At 32.8% G+C, this 25,782-nt stretch overlaps 1 protein-coding gene across 1 annotated transcript; it reads left to right on the top strand.

Moving 5' to 3' along the window:
• The first annotated feature begins 3,306 nt into the window (after positions 1–3,306).
• On the top strand, positions 3,307–7,139 carry LOC122312484 (caffeic acid 3-O-methyltransferase-like). The gene is made up of 4 exons (XM_043127108.1): positions 3,307–3,841; positions 5,756–6,066; positions 6,426–6,490; positions 6,745–7,139. The coding sequence occupies exons 1-4, from the start codon at positions 3,414–3,416 to the stop codon at positions 7,039–7,041; spliced, it is 1,101 nt and encodes a 366-aa protein (XP_042983042.1). The 5' UTR covers positions 3,307–3,413; the 3' UTR covers positions 7,042–7,139.
• Positions 7,140–25,782: the final 18,643 nt, after the last annotated feature.

The raw sequence follows: 25,782 nt of genomic DNA, 5'->3' as shown, positions 1-25,782 counted from the left end.
TATTGTATATTATATATTTGATTTATAATTGTTATTTTTTTAATACAACTCAATTCACCCCCCCTCTTGTGTTAGTCATCTGGGCAACACATTATAGTATAAGTACATTATTTTATAATAATTAACACATATTGGTATAGTATTAAATTTAACTATAGTCTATATAAGTCTTTGATTTTTTATATGAGTAAATATGACCAAATGTGTAAGAATGTATTTATAAAAAATAATATATATATATATATATGTATATAATAATGCATTTATCCTTGATGCATACATATATATATATATATATATATATCAAACTTAAGTTTATATTAATAACGTAATATTAATATTCATTTTTAAGATTAAAATTTCATGTAATATTAATTATCATATAATATACATAATATAAAAATATTTTATATAAAATAATATATATTCTGGTTTGGTTCAATACAAAACCGGTACCGAACCAGTTTAACTAGTTTTCCAATTTTTCTTCTCACCCTTAACTAGAATGTAAGATAACATTTTAAAATATCACTTGATAGTTTCTATGAAGAAAATAAATTCTCAATATTTCATTACAAAAATAATAATGACTGAATATTATTATATGAAATATTATCGTCAGAAATCTAAAACATATATTAAGTTGTAGTTTTATAATTTTATTTCTACGTGTATATATCAAATTATTAAGATCTAATTTTATATATAGATATATTTTTATGATTTTTTAAATTTCTTTTTAATATACATAAATGCATATCACAAGGTAGAAAAGTTCACATCCCTCATAAAAATTGTTGGCTTCGCCACTTAGTTCATGCATAATTGCATATCGATTGTAATATGAGATGAGATGATCTATAAATAATAGTGAAATGATTTGTTAATAGTAGTAAAATGATTTGAGTTAATATGTTTTATGAAATTTTAGAAAATGAGAGAGAAAAAGTTGAATAAAAATCTTATAAAGTTAAAATATTAATAAAATATTATTTTTAATATAATTTTTATTTTATGATTTGAAAATTTTAAATTAATTTTTGTATTTTATTTGGAAATTTAAGAAAGTTGTAGTGATTAAGTAATGGTTAGATGAAAAATTTGATATTTTGAAATTATCCTCATTTGTTTTCACAAACCATCTCATCTGATCTCATCCTTACAACTTTTCAAAATTCCTATACAAAATACATTAAAAAACTCAATTATTTCAAATCTCAAAATAAAAATAATATTATAATAATATTTTATTCAACTTTCAATCTTCATCTCATCTCATTTATATAAATAAACGAGATCTGAAAAATATTTATATTTGTGATATTTAGATATTGAAATAAAATGAAATGAGATGAGTTAAAAGCATTTTGTTATCCAAATCAGCCCTAAGTGCACATTCTACATTTCATTATGACTTGTTAAGAGGCAACTTTTTCAAAATAGGGCGATGAAGAAAAAAACTGGTTTTCAAAATTATGTTTGAAAATGAGTAAAACAGGACCGTCTAAAGTGGGAGTATTAAAAGAATAGAGGTAGGATGATTAAAATAGGTTGATAGTTGAAACAGTAAAATATTAATTAAAGTTTGGTTAACCAAATGTGAATCCTTTGAAAGTTTCAGAAAAGAATGTCTTTTGGACAGGAATTTTAGCAATGAAAGTCCAAGCTGGTATGATGTTCCGGTACCCTTTCATCCTGCACAAACGTTATAGTGATTAGGGCCATTAACGGTATTCACTTAAGAAATAATTTTTACAGTTTTAAATTATGTAATATTTTGCATATTCTTATTAAAAATAGTAAGAAAATTTTAAAATTTACATAAAAATAAACTTTTATACAATAGCGTATCTCACTTTAAAAAAAAAATTGTGCAAAATTTACATATTTTAAAGTTGTATTTGAATGTTGAGTTGAATTGAGATGAACTGAGTTCTTTATGAATAGTAATGAGTTGAGAGGGTGGAGTAAGTTTTATAGAGCTCACCTAAGATGAGTTTAGATGTTAATACGAGTTTAGAGATATTTATGAGAAATTGAAAAATGTTGTAAGTCTCACGTTTAAAGATATGTTTAGTTGAAAAATGTTGTAAATCTCACGTGTAAAAAAATTTTAAGTTGAGATGAGTTTAGTAATTTGATAATTAAGTATTTAAATGTTAAACTAAAATTAAAATTAGACTAAATTAAATTCGTCTTAATTGAGTCTAACAACCAAACGCGGTAAACCATATCTAGCATAACTTATAATTTGATTTGTTTCCTTTGATGTCTTTTTTTTTTTAATAAGCTTTTTCTTTTATAACCCTTCTTTAATATTTTCATGCAAACTAATATTTTAGGCTAATTTCCCTGTCACTCTTGAGTCAAAACTCAAATCACGTTGAAAATTTTTAGTGAATAAAGACTATTAAAATAAAGCCTATGTTTAGTTTCCCTTTTTTTAAAAAAAAAAAATCTGAACTTCAATTGAATTCTTAAAAGCCGATTTTTTTTTTTTTTTAAAATAAAATAGTTTTCATCTAATCATTTTTACCTATACTTTCAAGAAAAAGTATAAAAACCACAACAGTTTTTACTCAAGAGAATTACGAATAGAATATATTTATTTAAATTTTTTTTATTAAATATAAAGTTGTTTATTTACTCTTTAAGTCAATCCGATTATTAATTTTTATTAAATATAAAAATGAGCCAAAGTCTACAAATTGTCGGCTACGTACCGCACCAGCCACCATAATTGACGGAGCTTCACCTAACTGGCAATATAAAGCTTGGATTGGTTGGCTTTTCCACGTGGAAAAGCACTATAGGGAGGAAAGGACAATGCTTCATCAACCATAAAGCCAATCGATGGAATAGTCTAAGGCGTCTTTTAGTTGAACCGTTCACGTGATATGAGACTATATAGTTAAAAATTAAATAAAATATTATTTTTTAATATTATTAATATTTTAAAATTTTAAAAAATTAAATTGAGATTTTAAAAAATTAAATTATCTATTATATTTTATATAAAAATTTAAAACAATTATAATAATATAATAAAATGAGATGAAATATTCTCTAAATTCAAACTATCCATAAATTTATATATATATTTTTTAAATAATTTTTTTAGAAAATAAAAATTTATTAATAGGAACTTTCTTAAATAAAAATAAAAAACCACCCGTCGGTTTTATGCTAGGATAAATCCATTTGTTTAGCATTTTGGATCTTCCTCGAGGAAAAATACATAGAAGAAGATGCTTCTTCGTTGCACGTCTCTTTGTCCTTGTCGCTGTCGGGCCTCGGGCCACTTTCGTTCGAGTCCTGGCCACACTTTACCTACTTCAATAACTTGGTGCAGCTTATAAATCAAACCAATCAATTAAACCTTCACAAGACGGAGTTCAGTTTAAGTTCCTATAATGGCGTCTCCGACGGAATCCCACCTAAACAATCTTGATGGTGACCAAAAAGAAGAAGATGAGAGCTTCCTTTATGCCGGGCAACTCGCAAATTCACTTGTGCTGCCCATGGCCATGCAGACAGCCATTGAGCTCGGCGTTTTTGAGATTCTAGCTAAAGCAGGTCCTGGAGCCAAGCTCTCCTCCTCACAGATTGTGGCAAAGATGCCCACCACCAATCCTGAGGCACCCCAGATGCTGGACCGCATCCTCAGGATGCTGGCAAGTCATTCCGTGGTAAGATGCTCTGCTGGTGCTGATGACACTGGGGCTTTTCAGAGGCTCTACGCTCTTTCGCCTGTGTCTAAACATTTTGTTCCTGACGAAGATGGGATCTCGTTCGGCCCTATGATGGCTTTGCTTCAAGACAAGGTCTTCGTAGATAGCTGGTCCGTACCTATCTTTTACTCTATTGTTTTTCTTTTATTAGATACAATCAGGCACACACGTTCCTTTTACAAATAAGATAAGATGACTAGCTTTATTGCTGTCCAGACACTCTGTTCTTGGTTGCTCTCTGTTTGCTTGAGCCTTTGAGGTCGTCCGGTCTTTTGATTAGGAATTTTGGCTTGAGTTTTGCTATATATAAACACGGTCGTGTACTAATCTGTGTATCAATACCGATTTATTTATATTTAAAATTTAAATTAATATTGTTTTCAATAAAATCTATTTTTTTACCAATTACATTATATTAATGCATAATTGTGCTTGCAATTATATTTTTCCTTTTGACTTAATAGACTGATACGTTACATACGTTACTATCATTTTTATCGAATTGTTAGTTTTAGTATTAATGTTTGTTTATTTTTTAATATTGTATTTTTCTGTTTTAGTATTTTTTAAATATACAAAAAAATGTTTTATGAAAACAAAAAATAAATAAACAAAATGCACTAGTGGGTATCTAATTCGGTGGGAATAGCTAGCAGTCCCCTCTACTTTCAAAAGCCTTTTCTAGGTTTAATATAACAAATATTTATATTAAAAATTATATATCAAAAGGTTATGAAAATTTATAATTTCAACTCTTAGGAGAAAAAATTATTAATTAGAATTTTTTGAAAACTTGTTAATATTATTTTAATAAATAATATGACTAATTTATTTAATATCTATAGTCACATAGTGGATGCTTACTAAAGTAAGTCTTGAAAAAATTCAGTCTATTAAAGCAAGTAGTATATCTTATCAATAACGTTGATGCAATTCAAAAATATGATCGAACGGCGCCCTAAGATGATGTTTTGGTGTTGATTCCATGCTTGCTTGCTCATCTATGAATGAAATAAGAAATAAAGTACATAATATATAAATCAAGAGAGACGTACAGAGATTTATGTTATTCATCAAAAGGCCTACGTTTACGAGTTGTTTGAAGGTGAAATCTACTATGTTTAGTAATTTTAAAGTCTCTCATAATGTCACGCTCTCAATACAACCAAGAAAGTGGGATTGAAATTTAAGAGGTTTGATAAACGTTGTCCCAGTAGAAATCTAGATAGAGAGAGGGTCCCAAGAGAGTGTAGCTAGAGAATTTTCAAGAGAGAGTATATCCGATTCCTTCACGTTTGTAGAGGTCTTCTTCTTTTATAAACGTCTTCTTAGTTCTTTAAAGTTATCATTAGAAAAGTTAATTTTATTTTATAAGATTTCGATTTAAATCGGAATATTAATTTTTATCTGCATAAATTCTTTTTAATTCTAAAAGTAGATTTTAATAATCAATAATATTAACATAACCACCATGTTTAAAAAAATATTTCAAGGTCAATATGATGATTTTTACCTTCATTCAACCTTTGAGATCATCATACATGATCAATAAAACACCACCACAAGTTTACCAATTACAGCTTGTTTTCTTATGCTATGGTATGTCCACTACTTTGACCTCCAAGAACTATCATTCTCACCATCTATCTGGGAAATTATCACTTGTTCTAAAAATTTAAATTGATGGAAAGATATATATTTAACTATATGGTTTATATTCTTAACAATATCCCTCACTTGTGGGCTAAACTCTCCTTTAATGGGTGGCTCAAAATGTGAAATATTAAAATGGAGTAGAATGTAAAGTCAGGGTTCAAACTTAAGACCTCTGCTCTAATATCAAGTGAAATCATAACTTATCCGAAAAGTTTAAACTGGTGGAAAGAGGTAGATTTAATTATTTATATTATATTCTCATCATCTACCATGTGCTATTACAATTGATGCATCCTTGTTTTTGTTTTTAAGCCTCTGATAAAATTATGCTTCAAATCAAATATGGTATCTAACCTTAATATTCATAGGTTCCAACTGAAAGGTGCGATTCTTGAGGGAGGAATTCCATTTGATAGGGTTCATGGCACGAATGCTTTCGAATATCCTAGTTTGGACCCCAAGTTTAATCAGGTTTTTAACAAAGCTATGCTCAACCATACTACAATGGTTATTAAGAAGATCCTCGAGTGCTACAAGGGCTTCGAGACACTCAAGCAATTGGTCGATGTTGGTGGTGGTCTTGGAGTTGCTCTCAACTTAATTACTTCCAAGTATCCCCATATTAAGGGCATTAATTTTGACTTGCCTCATGTTGTACAGCATGCCCCATCTTATCCAGGTATGAATTTTCATCCTAATTCTCCACCTTACGAATTTTAATTTGTTTAAATTCATAATATATCATTTTAATATTTACAGGTTATGTTGATCAATTGTTTGTTTAAGCCTTTAAGGGTTGACACATAATTAACTCGTTTATTAGCCGTGTTTTATCGAATTGACCCATTTCGATCCAAAGACGATAACAAGAAACCGTAACCTTTAATGGAGTTTAGCTTATGTAAGATTCACACGGCCAGGTTAATTCTATCAAATATTTCTAACCTTAGATATCACTATATATATAGGTTGTGGGAAACGCCATGGTTTGTAAAATCAGAGCTGTGTAGATAAAAAGCGTGTGAACTCTTGTTGCAGGTGTGGAACATGTAGGAGGAGATATGTTCAAAAGCGTTCCTAAAGGAGATGCAGTATTTATGAAGGTGAGTTTCATTTTCTGCTGGGATTTTGTCATGTATGACACGTACCTATTCACTTTGCAAGAGACTTTCCTTAGTCATCCAAATACATTCTGAATTTATTGTCATTTATAGTCGCACCAGTTGAAGTGTCACGTTTTAAATGATTTCTATATAAGTATCTGATTTATAAAATTTCCCAAGAATTATAAAATATATGATGAAGAGCAGCATTTCTTATTCAAGATATGTGATGGCATAATTGGATAATATTGCAGTGGATACTTCACGATTGGAGTGACGAACACTGCGTGAAGCTTCTGAAAAACTGCTATGCAGCAACTCCAAATGATGGGAAGGTAATAGTTGTGGAGGCAGTTCTTCCAAAGATGCCAGAGGTTAGCACTTCCATGCGGTGCACCTCACAACTTGATGTGCTTATGCTGACTCAAAACCCAGGAGGAAAGGAAAGGACTGAAGAAGAATTCATGGCCTTGGCAACCAAAGCCGGATTCAAAGGCATCAGATATGAATGCTTTGTTTATAGTTTCTGGGTCATGGAGTTTTTTAAATAGTCGATTGCTTTCTTGTAATATTTGGAAATGCATCTCAGAACATTGAAATTAAAGGTCACTAAAGGTAAGTTGCCGTGATAGTTTTAAATCGATCGTAACTAAAGAGTGGACTAAATCTTCACCTTTAAACATAACAATTTTATGATTGAACTACAGCACATTTTGTGATGCTTTTAATTGTAAAGTCCAATTCATGCTCGAACATGGTCCAGGGGTAGTGCCATTCAACCACGAGGCCATTGGTGCGATATTGTTGTTGCATAATATATATAAAAAGAAAAAGAAATGCACATATGTAGCACTCCTTTTTCTAGGAATGTTATGTTTTAAAGTAAATAAAGTTAATGCAAGAGATTTCATAATTTAATAAATCAAACTAAATAAATAAATAACGTGAAACTAAATTCACTGCTCCGTCAATCTAAGCCTGCCTGTTCATGCTCATCATTGTCCTCACTTGGGTGGTTTAAAATTAGGATATAAAATTAAAATAAATCGAAGACTCGGTAAGAAACTCATCACAATATAAACATAATAAACATAAGGATTTTTATAAAAATTTTCATGCTAACAACTAAAATTAATGTCATTTCATACCGATATTCATCTTATGCATGACTTGTCTTGATTTATCTAAATTAATTAAATGATCTGATTTATCTAACTGACCAACCCATTTAACCCTATGTGCAAGGTTGTGCATTGGCCCCACATCCTGCGGCCGTAAGGGGAGCCATTGAGTTGTATTTTGGCATACTACAATGAAGCTCACTTAGGTCTACGGCTTACACATGCACACTGAGTCTGCATTGGTACCATGCATCTGAATAACTATTTGATTAAATTGATCAAATCTTATCTTGTAACTAAACTTAATAAAGTTTAAGTATCTTATGCGACATGAGATGCATGACATATATACTAATATAAATAAGTGTAAAATGCTTAATCCCAACATGATATGGAAAATTAACATAATCGTGTGCTATGATGAATGGCATGCTTGCAAAAATCGTGATATATGTGGTACATAAAAAGTGGCTATCAAATAAATGGATTTAATAATAATCTATCTAAACTAGCTAACATGTGCTAATCTTAATTTATGATTAAGTTACTTACCGCATTGCATTTATTCCAAAATCTTACTTTATAATTCTTCACCTATACGGAATAAGAATCTTCAATAAATTTTCTAAAAACACGTGTCGTAATATTATACTTATATACTATTATTAATAAATATTGATATCATTTAATTTTTTAAATACTAATATCATATCCAAGCATTCAAATATAATGTAGTAAAGAATATATATTTTTTTTTTATCTAACTTTATAAAAATAATGGTGTAAACATTTAGTTCATAAAATAGACTTAATGATATTTAAAATCAAAATTCTTTTAAACTATTACTATAGTTTAATCATAATTCAATGCTTAGTAATTTAATTTAAAAAATCTTAAATATTTTCTGTAAAAAGTAAAGTTTTTGTATTAACATATTTATTCGATTAGAATCGAGCCTCTATAATACATTAGAAAGTGGTTTTGTGTAAATAAATATAACCCAGCCCAATAACATACATGTCTACTTAATAATCATTTAATAACCCAACTCCAATTAAAACCAAGCTGAGTACGTAAACAAAGCCCATATGACTTGTGAGTCCAAGCCCACCTGGAGTATTAGGGGCATAAATGTAATATCAAGTCAAAACTCACATAACATGCTTTACGAGAGAGAGAAATAAATCATTTTTAAAACAAAACCATTGGGGCAGAGAAGGGTTGTGCTACGGACTCACCGAGAGAGCAACGTGCAATGGCGGGTTTGGGTGTAGATTGATGGCTGCACAGCTGGGGTTGACTGTGGCAAAACTTCTAAGACAAAGATTGGTTCTATGCCGTTAGGGAAGAAAGGCGATGGGAAAATGAGATAATAATTTGCAACAGAGACTTACCCAGGGAAAGTTGTGTGCAACGGATATGAGGGCTGCTTGGGTGGTTTATGAGGATATGGGGGTGGCTACGTTGGGTTTACGTGCATGGATTCTTTCCTTGTTTAATGGCCCATGGTGGCTATCATGATTTATTGGTACTTTGTCTTGTAGCAACAATAGGATGTGGAGGCTCTGGCAACGGCTTGCCATGGCCCATAATAAGGGAAGGAATCATGATGGTGTAAGACGGTGTAGGTTAGAGCTAGCTTCCTCTCTTGGTGGTTGAGCAATGTCGGCATGCTTTGTTCTTGGGGTCGCCAAACAGAGAGTGATAGGTGCTGTTTGGGTTGCCGTGCATGGGCTAAAAGGCCACTGCACTACCGTGTGTGATGATCTCTTGTTGCTCTTATTTGTTTACGGTGTGTAAAAATAAGAAAGGAAAGGAATAATAACAAAGGAAAAGAAAGTGACCAGAGAGAGAGAGCCTACTGGAGAAGAGGCTACTTCATTCCATTCAATCTTATGTTATCCATTACACTATGCAGCTGATTATATACACAGAAAAGGAAAGAAAAGATTCTAACTAACTAGAGAATAATAAAAAATGTAGCAAGTCTGTACAACTGCAAAACTAACTGTAAAAATACAAAATAGTACATTACAACTCAGCTACAAGAGAGACTTTCTAGTAAATTAACAATAGAATTATTACAAATAGATGGTGCACTTGGTAATGCTAGTGTCTGCAGATCAAGTCCTGTGATGTTATCACGAGCAGCTTCTAATTCTTGATGATTGTCCAATGTGGGAGTAGTGATGGCAGGTTGTGCATGTAGCTCTAATACCCCCTCATAAGATGGAGAATATATAAACTATTCCTATCTTGGAGGGATGAGAATAAAGAACATAAGAGGGAAGAGCCTTGGTGAATATATTAGCAAGTTGTGTGTGAGTAGAGACATGAGTAGTCTTGATGCTTCCTTCAAGAATCTTATCTCTAATTAGGTGATAATCCACTTCAATGTGTTTTGTCCTTTCGAGAAAAATGGGATTAGCTGCTATATGGAGAGCATCTTGATTATCACAAAACATGTCAACAGCTTGTGGATGAGAGATGGGCACATCAGATAACAGTTGCTTAGCCAAGTAAATTCAGTGGAGAGTGATACCATTGCATGATATTTTGCCTCAGTAGATGAACATGATACAACTGTTTGTTTCTTTGAGCACCAAGAAATGAGTGAATTGCCCAAGAAGATGCAGTAGCTAGTTATAGATTTTCTGGTATCGGACCAATCTGAGTCACAATAGCCTTGTAGATGAATTGAGGAATCAGATGACAGTAAAAGACCTTGTCCAGGAGCATTTTTGAGATATTTTAATACTTTATGAGCTGCAACAAGGTGAGTTGTGGTAGGTTTGCCCATGAATTGGCTGAGGACTTGGGTAGGATAGCTGATATCAAGTCTGGTGAGGGTGAGGTAGAGGAGTTGACTTATAAGTTGTCTATAGGAGGTGGGATCGGCTAGAAGAGTGCCACTGGTTTTGCTAAGTTTATGGTTTTCATCCATTGGAATTTTTAAAGGTTTAGAAGCCAAGTGTCCCGAGTTAGCAAGGATATCAAGAGTATATTTTCTTTGACAAAGATGAATTCCAGAGAGAGATCTAGCTACTTCGATACCAAGAAAATATCTCAATGAACTAAGATCCTTAATTCTGAAATTGTGGTTCAAGAAGGCTTTTAAAGTAGAAATTGAATCAAGAGAGTTGCTAGCTACCACTATGTCATCGACAAAGACAAGTTGAACTGTGAAATTGCTACCATTAATGCAAGTAAAAAGGCTATAGGCAGCCTTAGATTGTATGAAACCAAACTAAATTAAGGAGGATGAAAATTTATCATACTATTGGTGCGAGGCTTGCTTAAGTCTATAGAGACTTTTAAGCGAGACTTTTAAGCAACTTGCATACCTGTCTAGGTTTGCCTTTGTGATAGCCAGGTGGCTTTTCCATGTAAATCTTCTCTTTAAGTTCTCTATGGAGAAAGGCATTGTTGACATCAAATTGTTGAAGATACCACCCTTTAATTGCAGCTAAAGCAAGTATGGTTCTAACAATAACAATGTTGACCACGGGTGAAAAAGTTTCATGGTAGTCCACCCCCTCTTGTTAAGTGAATTCTTCGGCTACCGATCTAGCCTTCTTTCTTTCAACAGTACCATTGGAATGGTACTTTGTTTTGTAGACATACTTGCAATCAATAGAGACTTTGCTAGGGGTAAGTTAGTGAGGATCCAAGTGTGATTAAGTTCTAATGCATCAATCTCAGTTTCCATTGCCTTACACCAGTCTAAATGTTTGGCAGCTTGTTTGTATTTATGTGGGTTAGTACTGGATGAAATGACATAAGAAAATAAAGCAAAACTAGGTGATAAATGTGAATAAAAAAGTGAAGATGATAAAGGAAATGGTACACTTGATGGAGAAGATGCCATGTCCACAGATTGAGTGGGTGAGGGTGAAGTGATGTGCTGGCAGTGGAAATTCTGAAGATATTGAGGTGCACGTCTAGTTCTGGTGGACCTCCTAAGAGGGAGATGTTGTGCAGGGCCAGGGTTGGATGGAATGGGAGAGGAAGAGATAAGAGCTGATGGTTCAGTAAGCATTGTGCGTGAGGAAATGTTTGTGGATGGAGGCAAAGTAGTAATGGATGGAGGTGAAGGATGGGAAAGAGAGGGATGTGGAAGAATGTGAGTAGTTGCCAAGGTGGAAATAGAAGGTTGATGATTTGAGAAGGGAGGAGAAGGTGAAGAATGAGATGAAACATGGAAGGGGAAGATTTGTTCATGGAAAGTAACATCTCGAGAAATGAAAACTGAGTTGTCATCGAGATCAAGTAATTTGTATCCTTTAACCCCAAAAGGATACCCAAGAAAGACATAAGGTCTATCTCGAGGGTAAAATTTTTTTCTGTTTTGAGAGAGGGTAGAGGCAAAGCATAAGTATCCTAAGATTCTCATATGAGAATATGTAGAAGGGGAATTAAATAGGATTTCAAATGGGGTTTTGTTGGAAAGCAATGAGGTTGGAACTTGATTGATTATATAAGCTGCAGTGAGGATGCAATCTGTCTAATATTTGTTGGGAAGATTAGATTGAATCTTGAGGGATTGGGTTATGTTTAAGAGGTGCTAATGCTTCCTCTCAAAAATCCCATTTTGTTGGAGGGTTTTTACACAAGTTTTATGATGAATAATGCCTTGTTAATGGAAAAAATCTGTCATTTGAAACTCAAGGCCATAATCACATCTAAGGGATTGAACTTTTGTGTGAAACTGAGTAGATACTAAGTTACAAAAAGCTTTAATGCATGATCTAGTATGAGATTTTGCTTTGAGGAGATAGATCCAAGTGCTTCTAGAAAAGTCATCAACAATGGTTAGGAAATATTTAGAGCTATTATAAGCTTCAACTGAGTTGGGTCCCCATATGTCACAGTGAATAAGTTCAAATATATGTTTGCTTTCATGAGTGCTAATTGGAAAGGGAAGCTTATGATGCTTGGCAATTGGACACACATGACAAGGGTTGGAATCAGAAATGGTGAAAATATGATTCTTAATAGAAGGATCTATCATTATATTCAACTTTGAAATGGGTGTATGACCCATTCTACAATGCCAAATATCATAAATGAGGTCAACATTTGTGGAAGTAGCAGAAATAGAAATATTTTTGTAGAAAAAAGTAGAGAAACAATCAATGAGAGCTGTGGATGAAACTAGTGCAGCAAGTAAATGGTAGAATCCATCCTCATCTCACCCATGCCCATCGTGGTCCATGACAAAAAGTCCTGAATGAAGCACAATTGTGGAAGAAATAGAAAGCAATAGGAAGGTGAGGTGGTTAGTTGTTTGGTTGAGAGTAAATTAAAATTGAAGGATGGAACACATAAAGACATTATGTAAAATTAAGGTGATGGTGAGTTGGACAGTGCCAATGTGAGTGTGTGTCCATTGGGGAGTTTAACTACAAAAGAAATTTGAGAAGTAATAGATGAAAAAGATGATGTGCTACAAAACATATGGTCTATAGTACCATTGTCAATGATCCAAGGTATATTTGTGGTGTTGTAATATTGGGAAGTGAAAGAAGGAGGGGAAAAAGAGATACCATTCATGGTAGAAGGATGAGAATAATCTGCCTGGACATGATTGATTGAATGATTGGCAATGGGAACTTCTTTTGACTGTAGCAGAGACAAATTTGTTGACATTGATCCTTGGTAAAGGTGAGGTTGGTGTTTGAGTGGTCCTCTTGCTCGAGTGATGCTAGATGAGCAGAAGAAAAACTAGGCTGCTTGCCTTTTCCATGCAACTTGTGCCCAGGAGGATATCGATGTAATTTGTAGCATTTTTCTACTATATATCTTGCCATGTGACAGTGTGTGCAAATTGGGGCCTAAGCATTGCTTGCTTTGAAGTAGGTTTCCAACATGGCCTTGAATTTTGCAGTGAGTACAGTATGGCCTATCACGCTTTACTGGATTAGAAGGTTTGGGAAGAAATTTGTATGGATGAGAGGGTTGTTTAACAACAAAGGCCATGGTGTCAGGGGTTGGTAAACAAGTTAGCATGAGATGATTTATCTCTTGCTACTGAATCATGGAGAAAACTTTATTAATGAGGGGTAAAGGGTCTAGGAGCATGATTTGGTCACAGGTAACATTGTAGGAATCATTAAAACCCATAAGAAATTGCATAATACAATCCCTTTGGTATCTATCAAGTAGAACAGAAAGTTTACCACATGAACAATCAGGCATAGGATCATATATGATTAGTTCATCCCATAATGCTTTAAGTTTTCCAAAATAAACATTGACAGAACCATTTTTTTGGTGCAAACCTGTCAAGGCCTTTTTGAGCTAGAAAATTCGATTGCCATTTTGTTGAGTGAAGCGGTCTTTAAGTTTTCCCCATATTTGTTGTGTATCATCTACCAATGCAATGCTGGATTTAAGAGTTGGGTTAATGGAGTTGTGGAGCCAAGAGACAACCAAATCATTGCAGCGTTGCCATGCATCATAAAGGGGATCAGTGGTAGCTTTGGGTTTTGACAAAGTACCATTAATAAACCCAAGCTTGTTCTTGGCATGAAGAGCCTTGCGCATGGCTCTGGACCAAGTGGTGTAATTGTTTGAGGTTGGGAGGTCAGGGACCAAGGGAAGGGAAGGATTATCACCACGATCAAGTCGGTAAGGGTTGGTGACATTGTTGAAATCCAGATAAACATAGTTGATTGGAGAAGTAGCCATTAAAAAAAAAAATTCTCACTCTATGGCTATTGATACCATGTAAAAATAAGAAAGTAAAAGAATAATAACAGATGAAAAGAAAGTGACCACACAGAGGGAGTTTGCTAGAGAAGAGGCTACTTCATTCCACTAAATCGTATGTTATCAATTACACTGTGCAGCTGCTTATATACACAGAAAAGGAAAGAAAATATTCTAACTTACTAGAGAATAATCGAAAATATAGCAAGTCTGTACAACTACATTACTAACTATAAAAATACAAAATAGTACATTACAACTCAGCTACACAAGGGACTTTCTAGTAAATTAATAGTAGAATTATTACAAACAAATGGTGCACTTGGTAATGCCAGTGTCTACAGATTAGGTCTTGTGATGTTATCACAAGCAGCTTCTAATTCTTGATAATTGTCTAATTTGGGAGTAGCGACCTCATGTTGTGCATGTAGCCCTAATACAGTGAATTGCATAGGTATAGGGGCCATGATTGCGTTGGCTTCTCTACTGGTAGTGGGTTTTAACGGTGAAATGCCTTACAGTGCCGAGGAGTACTTGTTGGGAAGATAACGATAAACTTCTATGATTTTTTGGGAAGATTTTTGAAAGAGATGGAGAGTTAAATGGAATTTAACCAACTTATTGGACTCCATAAAATCAATAGTCGCCTGCAAATGAATTTTCAAGCCCATGGCTTAGGCAATATTGTTCAAAAATCTCAATTGGGCCTCAAACAAAATTCATGGGTCCAAAGTTCTTTAAGATAATGGCCAATGGTCAGATGGTGGGAGATAGAGACCCATAAGTTGGATGCACATTAAAACAATTCACTCGTTAGCATCCACCAGTGTTTGATGGTAGGTCTAGAGCAACGGATGCACTAATGAACAGAAGGTAGAGTATGGCACCTATAATCTGATGGACATGACTGAACAATGTTTGTAGAGCGACCAGGGGACTACTCTAGCAATAATAAGGAGAAGGGGTTCCCATTCTTCGGGAGTGTTTTAAAAAGGCATTCTTGGAGCATTTCTTCCCTCGAACCCTCATAGAGACAAGAGCAAGACAGTTTGTAGACCTTACTCAATGCACTATGATTGTTGATGACCACACCACAAAACTCTCGGATCTACCCATTTTGCTGAATATTTGATCCCTAATAAGGGAAAGAAAGCAAAAAAGTTTGAGCGATGACTCAGCCATAATTTTTATGACCTAGTCACAAGAGCTACTGTTGTAAAGGAAGACATTCAGAAGATTATGAAATAGAGTGAACAGATGAAACGTTTTTTGTAATCTACTAAGCAAGGACCAGCTAATAGGTCCTTTCGGGATAATGAAGAGAGGCCACGACATGTTGAGACAGGATGACATAATATATGTGAGAAGTGTGGTAAGAGGCATGCAAGGAAATGTTGGGACTGGCACATCCTTTAAGTGTCAAAAAGGACATCATATTCAAGACTACAATACCAGTTATGATAAATGATAAGGTTTTATGAGATATGCTTACTAAGTACCAAATGTTGGAAAATAGTATAATTTTCCATTTTCTTACATTCCTCTAAGTAGGGGGGACGGGAAGGTAAGGGCCGAACGTAGATGCCTGCATGCATCTGGGCGTTGGGGGACGGGGTTTTGTTTTAAAATGTCATTTCCCCCTTGCATCTCTCTCTTTCCTCTCTTAATTTCTTTGTTTAAAATTCTTGTCAACATATTCCTAACTAGTTGTTGTCATAGTTTCTCTCTCGCCCTCATCATTGCCCCCAGCCGGTATTTCTCTCTCTCTGGGTTGGTTTTGGTTTCTCATAGTGGGTGGAAGGTGGGCGGGGGTGAGCAAACGACCGTGGGGGCCAATTCAGATGGGCTCGGGGCCCAAATTGTTATTAGGGATAGAATGTGAATAATTTTATGTTTTATTATCTTTATAAGCATTCTATTATTGTTATTACTTTTATATTTTTATCAATTTTCTATAATTAATAAGTTGTTCAGGATTGTTTTTATTATTATTATTATTAAAAATTAAGTTAAACGGTTTATACTTTTGTCACTCTTTTCCTTTTCTCTTATATGATTCTTTAGTGAGTGAGCCGTTACATCCGCCATAACTAAAGGAATTGGATCGCATTGAGCACTTTTAAGGACCTGTTTGGGGTTGCGGTTGTAATTTTAAAAAGTGTCTAAATAGCCTTTAAAACTTTTTAATAAAAAATTAAATTCTTTGGGTGTTACATATTAAAGTACTTTTAATCTCAAATAAGTTAAAAAGTACGATTTGAGGAAAAGTATCTTTTTAGTGTTTTTCCTCAACGTACTTTTTTGAATGATACAGAACGTAATTCGAATTTTAAAAAAACTATCAATGAATGAAAATGCTAATAGAATTTTAAGATAATTACCATTTTTAAATTTTTAATGATATGGTCATAATTTTTGAAAATTTAAATAATCATAATTTCTATCTCACAAAATATTTTTTTAATTTATTTCTAAACAAACGTAATGGGTGGTGCTGGCCTTGAAGAGCTCGCCGGTAACCTACATAGAAGGAGCTAGGGGTGAGCATCGGCCGGTCCGGACCGGCAAAACTGACCGGACCGGACCGGACCGAATTGGGTCCGGTCCGGTCCGGTCCCATTTTTAAGGGACCGAAAAGATTCGGTCTGGTCCCGGTCCGGGAGTTTTTCATCCCGGACCGGACCGGACCGGACCGAATAGAAATAAAAATAAATAAATATTATTTATATATATTATTTATATAATAGTATTAGCATATTACTAATATATATAATAGTATACTATATGTATATATATTAAATATATTACAATATAATTACATAAATATTAAAAAAAATGTCATTAAATATTAGCATATTATATAAATATATAGTTATCACTATTACTATTATTACATATAGTTATTAGTTATAGTATAGTTATTATTACATATATTTATTAGTTATAGTATTATTACTAATAGACTAATAGTATTAGCATATTACTAATATATATATATATAATACTATATGTATATATATTAAATATATTACAATATAATTACATAAATATTAAAAAAAATGTCATTAGATAAAAAAAAAAAAAAAAGTCAACCTTGGACCGAATGGACCGACCGGACCGGACCGGACCGGTCCTGATGGAGTTCGGTCCGGTCCAGGGTGGGAAAACCCTGGACCGAATAGGTCCGGTCCGGTCCACAAAACCTCCCCAGACCGGACCGGACCGGACCGAACTCACCCCTGGAAGGAGCAGCAACCCTGGGATGAAGGTCAAGGTGCACGTGGGTCATGTTCTATATATACATGGGTTGGGGTTGGGTTTGGGGTGATGCTTTGGGCTTCTAACAAAGGGTTCAATTATTTAATGGGTCTGAGGGCACGAGGTTGTGCACTTTTGGGCTTAAATCGTGGGCTCTAGTAAATGTGTTGGCTCATTTAATGGATGTAATTGTATTCTAGGACTTGCTTACAATTTTTATGGGCCAAATATTCAATAGATTCCAATGGGCCTCGTCTCAAGTCTAACTTGCCTGATAAATAATTTTGGGATTTAAAAAACTAACTCTTTGGCATAATACCAACTTAAATGTGGTCTACTTGATCCATAAATATCAATTGGGCTTTTGTCCAATTATTGAGCCCAATAAAACTCTTATAATCTCCTATAATAATTTATGGGCTTAAGGTCTTTTCAAATTACCCGACTAATATAATTAGGGCTTCTATAAGAATTGGCCCATTGGTATTCTCCAAAATCATCAATTACACTATAACGATTTTAAAAATAAAATTTCAGCTTATGGGCTTACCTAAATTTTAGTAAATAATAACTTGCAGGTTATCTAATATGGCCCATTTAACCTATTTTAAATCTAATAATTTATCCATCTTTTGTCTCTAATAAATTTCAAGGCTGGTCGTTACATGAGAGATCGGAATACTACTCGCCTTTAAAATCCTTTTTTTTTTTTTTTATAAGAAAACATGCTTCATTAATCAATAAAACTTACAAAGTACTTGAATTACTCTAAAGAACATTAAAAATTACATCAGGGTATACACCCCACCATTAGCTAATATTCTACACAGTTAAACCAAATTTGGCAAGTGAATGTGCTGCTTCATTGCAGCTTTTATTGACATGTTGCACTTCACAAGTCCAAAACCGTGTCATCAAGTCCTTAGCCTCTCTAACAACATTGCTAAATGTGGCCTTTGATGATGCTTGCTTATTAAATTCTTTGACATGCAACAATGAATCACTTTTGGGCACGAGGCAGTGCACTTTTTCTTCTTCATGAAGCACTAGGTGTAAAAAAATTTATCTCATCGCATAAAAATTAACCGTACTTTGTAAAATCAAAAGAGAGTCTGCAAAAGCTCTTGTTAAAATTTCTTGAAATCTTGTAATATGAAAATCATATATTATAACTTTGTATATGGTTTAGACCTTTGCCCCATCTCCTTGAGCCAAGTCCCATCTGGATGCCTCAAACCCTCACTTTAATTAGCTCCTAGGATAGTCATAAATTAAAGAAAATATGACTTAAATACTCATTAAGAGCTACGTGCCATATGCTGTAAACACATAGCACAATGTAGGTTCTCATCATGCAATAACTTGAAAATCAAAATCATCTAATAATATGTAAATCAAAGGAAATCTACAGGTCAAAAATCAGAAGGCAAAGAAGCTGGAAAACAGAAAGGAAGAAAGGAGCTAGAATAAATTAACGAAGAAGAAGAAGAAGCAACGGTTATTGTGACGACCAGAAAAAACGATAATGAATTTGAAAAAAAAAACAGGAAGAAGAAGAAACAAAATCGGACCAACTGACGTCAAACCGTAAGAAAAAATCCATTGGATGGGAACTTGTGAAAGTTTTTAAAGAAAATTAAAAAATAAAACTAAGAAAATGAAAGAAAATAAGAATGGATTAAGAGTTTTACTATTTATCATCTCACTATATTTATTTTTTTATAATTTTTAAGTTTTTTAAGTTTTATTCTTCCTAGAGTAATTAAGTTTTTCTATTCATCATATGTACACCACATATTTGATAAAATAAAAAAAATTATATGTGATGTGTGGCTTGAAAATGATGAGTAGAATTTTTCAAAGATTAAACTTAATTAAAAGTATGTAGAATTAACAAAAATAAATAATAATAATAATAATAATAATAATAAATAGTAATATTATTATTAATAAAAATATTTAGAAAAATAAGGAAAATGCGGAGGGACCTCAATCAATTAACGACATCTAGTAAAATTTGTGTTTAAAACAAGTTACTTTGAATTACGAAATATGGGCTGGTATGCATGAAGATTTAAATCACACATATATTTATGAGTAATGTTAAATACAAGCTTTTAATAGATAAACTTGATAGAAGTCTTTTATAAAAATATGGATTTCACTAATAAAAAATAATTTTATATATATTTTTAAATAAAATCTACTTTTTTACCGAGACTTACCTTAGATTTGTTTGTTTGAAGTAAATACATATTATTTTTCTATATTTATATATTCATAGTTTCAACACAAGGAAGGTTTGGCAATGAGGATGAGATATCATTTTATCTCATTTCATTATTATAATTTTTTTAAATTTTTATACAAAATATAATAAACAATTCAACTTTTTTCAAATCTCAATTTAACTTTTTCAAATCTATTTTTTCTTCATATAATTTAAATAATATTTTTTATTGTTTTAAAATATTTCCTTTCTACCAATAAATTTGTAATATCTATATATTTTTTATATTTACAATATATTATTATATATAATGTAATATAATTCAGTCCTATATACGGAAAATAAAATTATATAAGCTAAATAAAAAAAAAATCAAATATGAAAAAGTTGGATAATTAAATAATATTTTCAAGATATTTTGTAGAAAAAAAATAAAGTAGAGGTGTTTTAAATGATGAACAATAAAAATAATTTGTATTGAAATGTAAACAAAAAAAAAAAAAGAAAAAGTAAAAGGGAATGAGGGAGTAAATGAAGTATAAATAATAATTAAAAAATATATTTGAAAGATGAACAGTATCCAGATGTAGCAAGTTACTATAGCAATTTGTATTTTACAAATTCTTTTATATAATCGGATGTAACTCATTTTATGAACAATTTTTTAAATATTTTACATTTCTTATATTATACATGAGCCATTGAGGGTGCTCGTCTTGTTTGTTTTTAGAGATGAGATAAAATGAGTTGAGATAAGTTAAGATTAAAGTTGAAATTTGAATAAAATATTATTAAAATATATTATTTTAATATTATTTTTATATTGAGATTTGAAAAAGTTGAATTGTTTATTTTATTTTCTACAAAGATTTAAAAAAAATTATAATGATTAGATAAAATGAGATGAAATAAAATGAAAATTTTTATTAAAGTGAATATGGCCTTAAAGGCTTAGACCAAGACGTGAAAAAGTAGTAGACCAAAGCGTTTTTTGCGCACTAGGTTTGAAAACGGCTGACAGTCGGCTGACGTGGCATAATGCCACGTCAGCAGTTATATTAAATATAAATAAATAAATAAATAACCAGAAATGCGGGAAAAATGAAATTGTGAAAGCTTCTTCTTCAAGTTTCAAAGAAACACTCTTTGTTTCTGAGCTGCTTCTTGCATTTGGAGCGAACTTTGGCTTTTGTTCACAATGTTCATAGTTGTCTGAGATCATGCAACTGGTTCACATTGTGCTTTGAAACAAAGGCGAAAAAACAGTGCTTTTGCATCACAGTCTTCGGCGTTGTTGTTTGTAAGCAACCTAGTAAGAGCTTCATGCTTCTTCTTCTTCGTGTGGGTCTTCTCTAGCGTCTGGGTGTTTGTGATTTCTCTAGTCTTGTACGCACGCCTATCATTTGATTGAAAACTCTAATTTTTTATTTTATTTTATTTTGTTGGATCTTTGCATATATATGTAAATTACTAGAACTTTGAGACAGCTCGCTTCTCTAGTGTTCGTTTTGAGTACCTCAATCATGTACACGATAAATGCATTACAAATTTACACCCAAAGCTATAAAAAACAGAGTATCCAAATTAACAAAACCATTTCATTAAAATGACAGTACGATTCAAGATATTATCGAAGTTTGGGTTCTGGGTTAAAAAAAAATTCAAGTTCCAGCAGCTTCCCCATCTTCTTTTCTATATTCAAATGAAAAATAATATTACTAATAATAATAGTGATGAAAACAATATTAATGAAAGTTGTGAATGACTTTGAGTTTGAAGGGAATCATGATTTGGTTACTATAGCTTCTAATCTTTGAAGCTCCAATTTTTGAGGTTTGTGCCCGTTGTGAGGCACTTACAAAATCACAACTCTGGGTTTGAAGATCATTTCATTTTAATTATCTTTAATCAATTTGTGTCTTTGAAGGGGGAAAGAAAATAAATGAAGAAAATCTTGTTTTTCCTTGATGAGTATATATCATTAAGAGTTTTTCTAGATATTACGCATGTATTTACTTTACTGTTTACTTTGGTTTATTGAGGGGAATGGTGGGGTTTGAGTTTTCTTAACTGTCTAGAGCTGCTACCTATTGTGTTATAATTCCAAGAATCTTGAACCTTTTGATAATGAATAATTATTTTTTACTTATAAAACTTTGGAATCTATACCAGCTTGAACATTTTATTTTAGTTTAAATTTGTGTGAATGAGAAATGAGATGTATTTCATGAATATAAAAAAATTGGAACATATACCAGTTTGAACATTTTATTTTATTTTAAATTTATGCGAATGGATATGAGATGCATTTGATGGATGATATCTTATTTATAAATATATACCGAGCTCCCCATGATATTTGAAGAATTGATTTGCTTATGTATGATGCAAAAATTGTCTCATACTTCATATCATATTTAACATCCATGCTTTGAGGCCAGCCCCTACCTTATTTAAATAAGAATATATTACATAATTATTACAGAGCTGCAATATTAAAAATGATACACACTTTAGAAGAAGATATTAGCAACATACAAAGTTTTAAGAAGCAGTTTCTAGCCTTTCCACTCACCGGGCCCCATCTTGCAGATAGGCCTTATGAAGAAAGATTATGCATATTAAACAAAGCTTTCGCTCAAATAGGGTTAACTAGACATTGGTCTTCTTGACTAATCTGTTAAATAGAAAAGGCTAAATCCCTTGTAAGCATCCTTGAGCCCAACAAATTATGAAACAGTACCTTATGGAATAACCTCATATAGAAGATGGGCTCCTTCACTAGGAGATTATATTTTCTATAATCATACTTGACTTTCTGTGCATGAACAGACTTGTTATGTATTATCAATTTCCCCTTAATATTATGGGAAATGCATTCATTTTCATTTGCCTCGCTCAACTTGATTTATAACAAATGCTATATTGGAGAGAAAAAAAAGTCAACCAAACCACATGCTTTTATTTCATGCATTTATGATAAATGCTTGATTTTATCATAAATGCAGTTATAGTTTTTATATGTTTTCCTCCTTATTTATTGATTTAATGATACATATATGTTTTCCTCATTTATAGTTTTTTTTTTAAATATCTATTTGTGAGAAAGTCAAAATATTCTCCACAACTGAGGAGTTGCACATCATTGTTGCAAATAGGGCAACAAGTGTATACGATGCAAAAACCAATTTGAAGTTGAATCCCACAGAATCTGCATGAATAAGGTAATATTCACAAGTTAGAGATTGTTTTCAACTGTTGATGCTCCCATCTATCATGCTTATTTGTCTCCTGAGTTTAGCAAGATAAGCTTGTAGCTAATACAATCAGAGTAAAAACAAATAGTCAAAAACTTGGCTTCTATATTTTTCCCAAAAAATAAAGTAAAAAAATGTATCTAAATTAACATTTGTCAATGAAAAACTTGCCTAAAACACCATAATGTGCTTTCCACGCTAAAAGAATACATACACACGTTCAGATTCTTCCATATCTCTTTATAAACACAAAAGCCATCCCACCATCATTCTGAAAATTTGGATATAAAAATTAAAACTCATTCAGCCAAAATTATGATCCTAGTTTAGAGAATAAGGTCTAAGCGACCTATTAGGTAGCCTGCTTTAGATACAGGATTCCATGACATGCCAATCAATACAAATGTGAGGGTTCTTAGAAAAGATGTCCAACATGATATGTCAATAATGAGAATACGTATCCATACAAACAATTGACTTGGGAAGAGAAGTAAAGCACTATCTTTAAATCCCCATGATCATGTAATGTTTCTGGTACTTAGGCATTAAGACAGAGCTGACATTCCATTATGCTTTATGTTATAATAAATAAATGAAGTTCATTGGACTTAACAGACTACAAATCTCAAGAGGTTTCTTTCCATATAATATATATTCATTTATGGACTGCACCAGGAAAATTTTGTATTGTGCATAAAACTGTTTCCTTTTGTCTAAATCTTCAGGTGTCAAAAACCATTTAAGATCGAAAAAGGGAAGGACAAAAAAAACACTACATCTTTTGACAAACTATCTATCACTAGAGTTTTATTGCCTCCCCATTTGGTCTTAGGCTCAATTGTTTTTCAACTATGTTTGAATGTTTGAATTTTTAGATGAAATAATTAGTTTAGAAGTAAATTAAATGTTTGAATTGTTGCATATAGTTTAAAAAGCTCATATTTTTCAAACATGTCCAGACTATTTTGCACATATAAAAATGGTCTTACAATTTCTTTTGATGCAGTTTGTCAGCATGGGAAAAGGAGAAGAAAACCCATCTCTCTCAACACCGTCTAGCGTAAATCCCCCAATTGTAGTTTGTTATTAAATTTTTAAAGGCTGTTACATTAGTCTTGTACTTGCTAATTATCATTATTTTTGTTATATTAGGACATCCCAACAATTGCTCCAAACTTTTCAAATTACATGCATGGTTACTATGGACCACGACCTGCATTTTCACTGGCTTTTATGCCATATTCAGATGCATACCAATATTAAAGCAACATTCAGATGGTTAGAAACTTAGTTTTATTTTTTTCCCATTTTATTGGAAGTTTAATTGCTATCATTTTTAGCAAAATGCTGGTTACCCATTTCAATATGGGATGAGACCTCTGACTCATCTCATGGCTACAAGCTTCGAAACAACTGAAAGATTTGGTAAAGAGGATACACCTCGGTGTAGGGATGGTGACGTGCCATGTTCCTCGTCTAGAGTTCATGAACAAGGTGAAGAGGATAGGTCAGATTCACAAGAAACTAATGATGGCACTCCTGGGACACCTTAGTCAGACCAAATGGATGGTGGTGATATGATTGAGGAGCCAAAAACGAGGATGGAGTTTGATCCTTTTGAGGAATTAATGAGCTATTATAAGCTATATGCTAAGAAATGTGGGTTTGGATCCATGACACAAAGGAGTGAGAGGGATGATGATGGGAGTGTCAGATATGTCACCCTTAGTTGTGCCCGGGAAGGGGGGGAAGGCTCAGAATAAAACGATGAATGTCTCCAAACCATGCCCGAAAGGAAAGATTGACTGTAAGGTAAGGATTAATACCTTAAAAGTTGAGGGAAAGATGCGGTGGACCACAGTTTATAATAACCACAATTACGGACTGAATCCATAGAAATCCCGCTTCTTTTGATGTAATCGTGAAGTTAGTGAGGCCGTAAAAAGAGTACTAGATACTAACGACCTGGCTAGCATCCGAATGAACAAGAGTTTTGGATCTCTTGTTATTGGTGCGGGAGGATTTGAGAACCTCCTATTTTTGAAAAATGATTGTCGCAATTACATAGATAAGGCAAGACATCTATGACTTGGAGCAGGTGGTGCTGGATCTCTGTGAGACTATTTTTCTAGGTTGTAGTACAAGAATCTTGGATTCTTTTACTTGATGGATTTAGATGATGATGAGAGGATAAAAATATCTTTTGGGCAGATCCACATAGTAGGGCAGCTTAGCAAGATTTTGGTGATGTTGTAACATTTGACACCACGTACCTGACAAATACGTATGGGATGCCCTTTGCACCCTTTGTTGGTGTAAACCATCATGACCAGTCGATTCTTTTGGAAGCAGGGTTAATTTTCAGTGAGGACATAGACACTTTTATATGGTTATTTTAGATCTGGCTGCAGTGTATGGATGGCATAGCCTTGCCAGCTATTACTGACCAAGACAAAGCAATGAAAAATGCAATCGCTATTGTATTTTCCAAAAATCCAACATAGATTTTGCCTTTGAGATATACTTAAAAAAGTCCCCAAGAAGCTTGGCTCCCATCATGCCTACGAAAGTGGCCTAAAAACTTAGCTGATGAAATCTGTGTATGACACTCAAACCATTGAAGAGTTTGAAAAATCGTGGGAAGAGTTAATTAGCATGTACACCTTGCAAGAGAATGTCTGGTTGCAAAGTTTGTACGCCGAGTGCACGCATTG

The sequence above is a fragment of the Carya illinoinensis genome, chromosome 1 (assembly GCF_018687715.1).
Source record: "Carya illinoinensis cultivar Pawnee chromosome 1, C.illinoinensisPawnee_v1, whole genome shotgun sequence".
In the NCBI taxonomy this organism is placed as follows: Eukaryota; Viridiplantae; Streptophyta; class Magnoliopsida; order Fagales; family Juglandaceae; genus Carya; species Carya illinoinensis.
Note: the sequence above shows the minus strand (reverse complement) of the source record. Positions and strands in the feature narration are given on the sequence as shown.

Excerpts from the sequence above, each read along its gene's own strand:
- LOC122312484 (XM_043127108.1), top strand. The coding sequence starts at position 3,414 with ATGGCGTCTCCGACGGAATCCCACCTAAACAATCTTGATGGTGACCAA. Across the intron at positions 3,842-5,755 it reads AAGGTCTTCGTAGATAGCTG|GTTCCAACTGAAAGGTGCGA; the intron begins GTCCGTACCTAT and ends TAATATTCATAG. Across the intron at positions 6,491-6,744 it reads GAGATGCAGTATTTATGAAG|TGGATACTTCACGATTGGAG; the intron begins GTGAGTTTCATT and ends ATAATATTGCAG.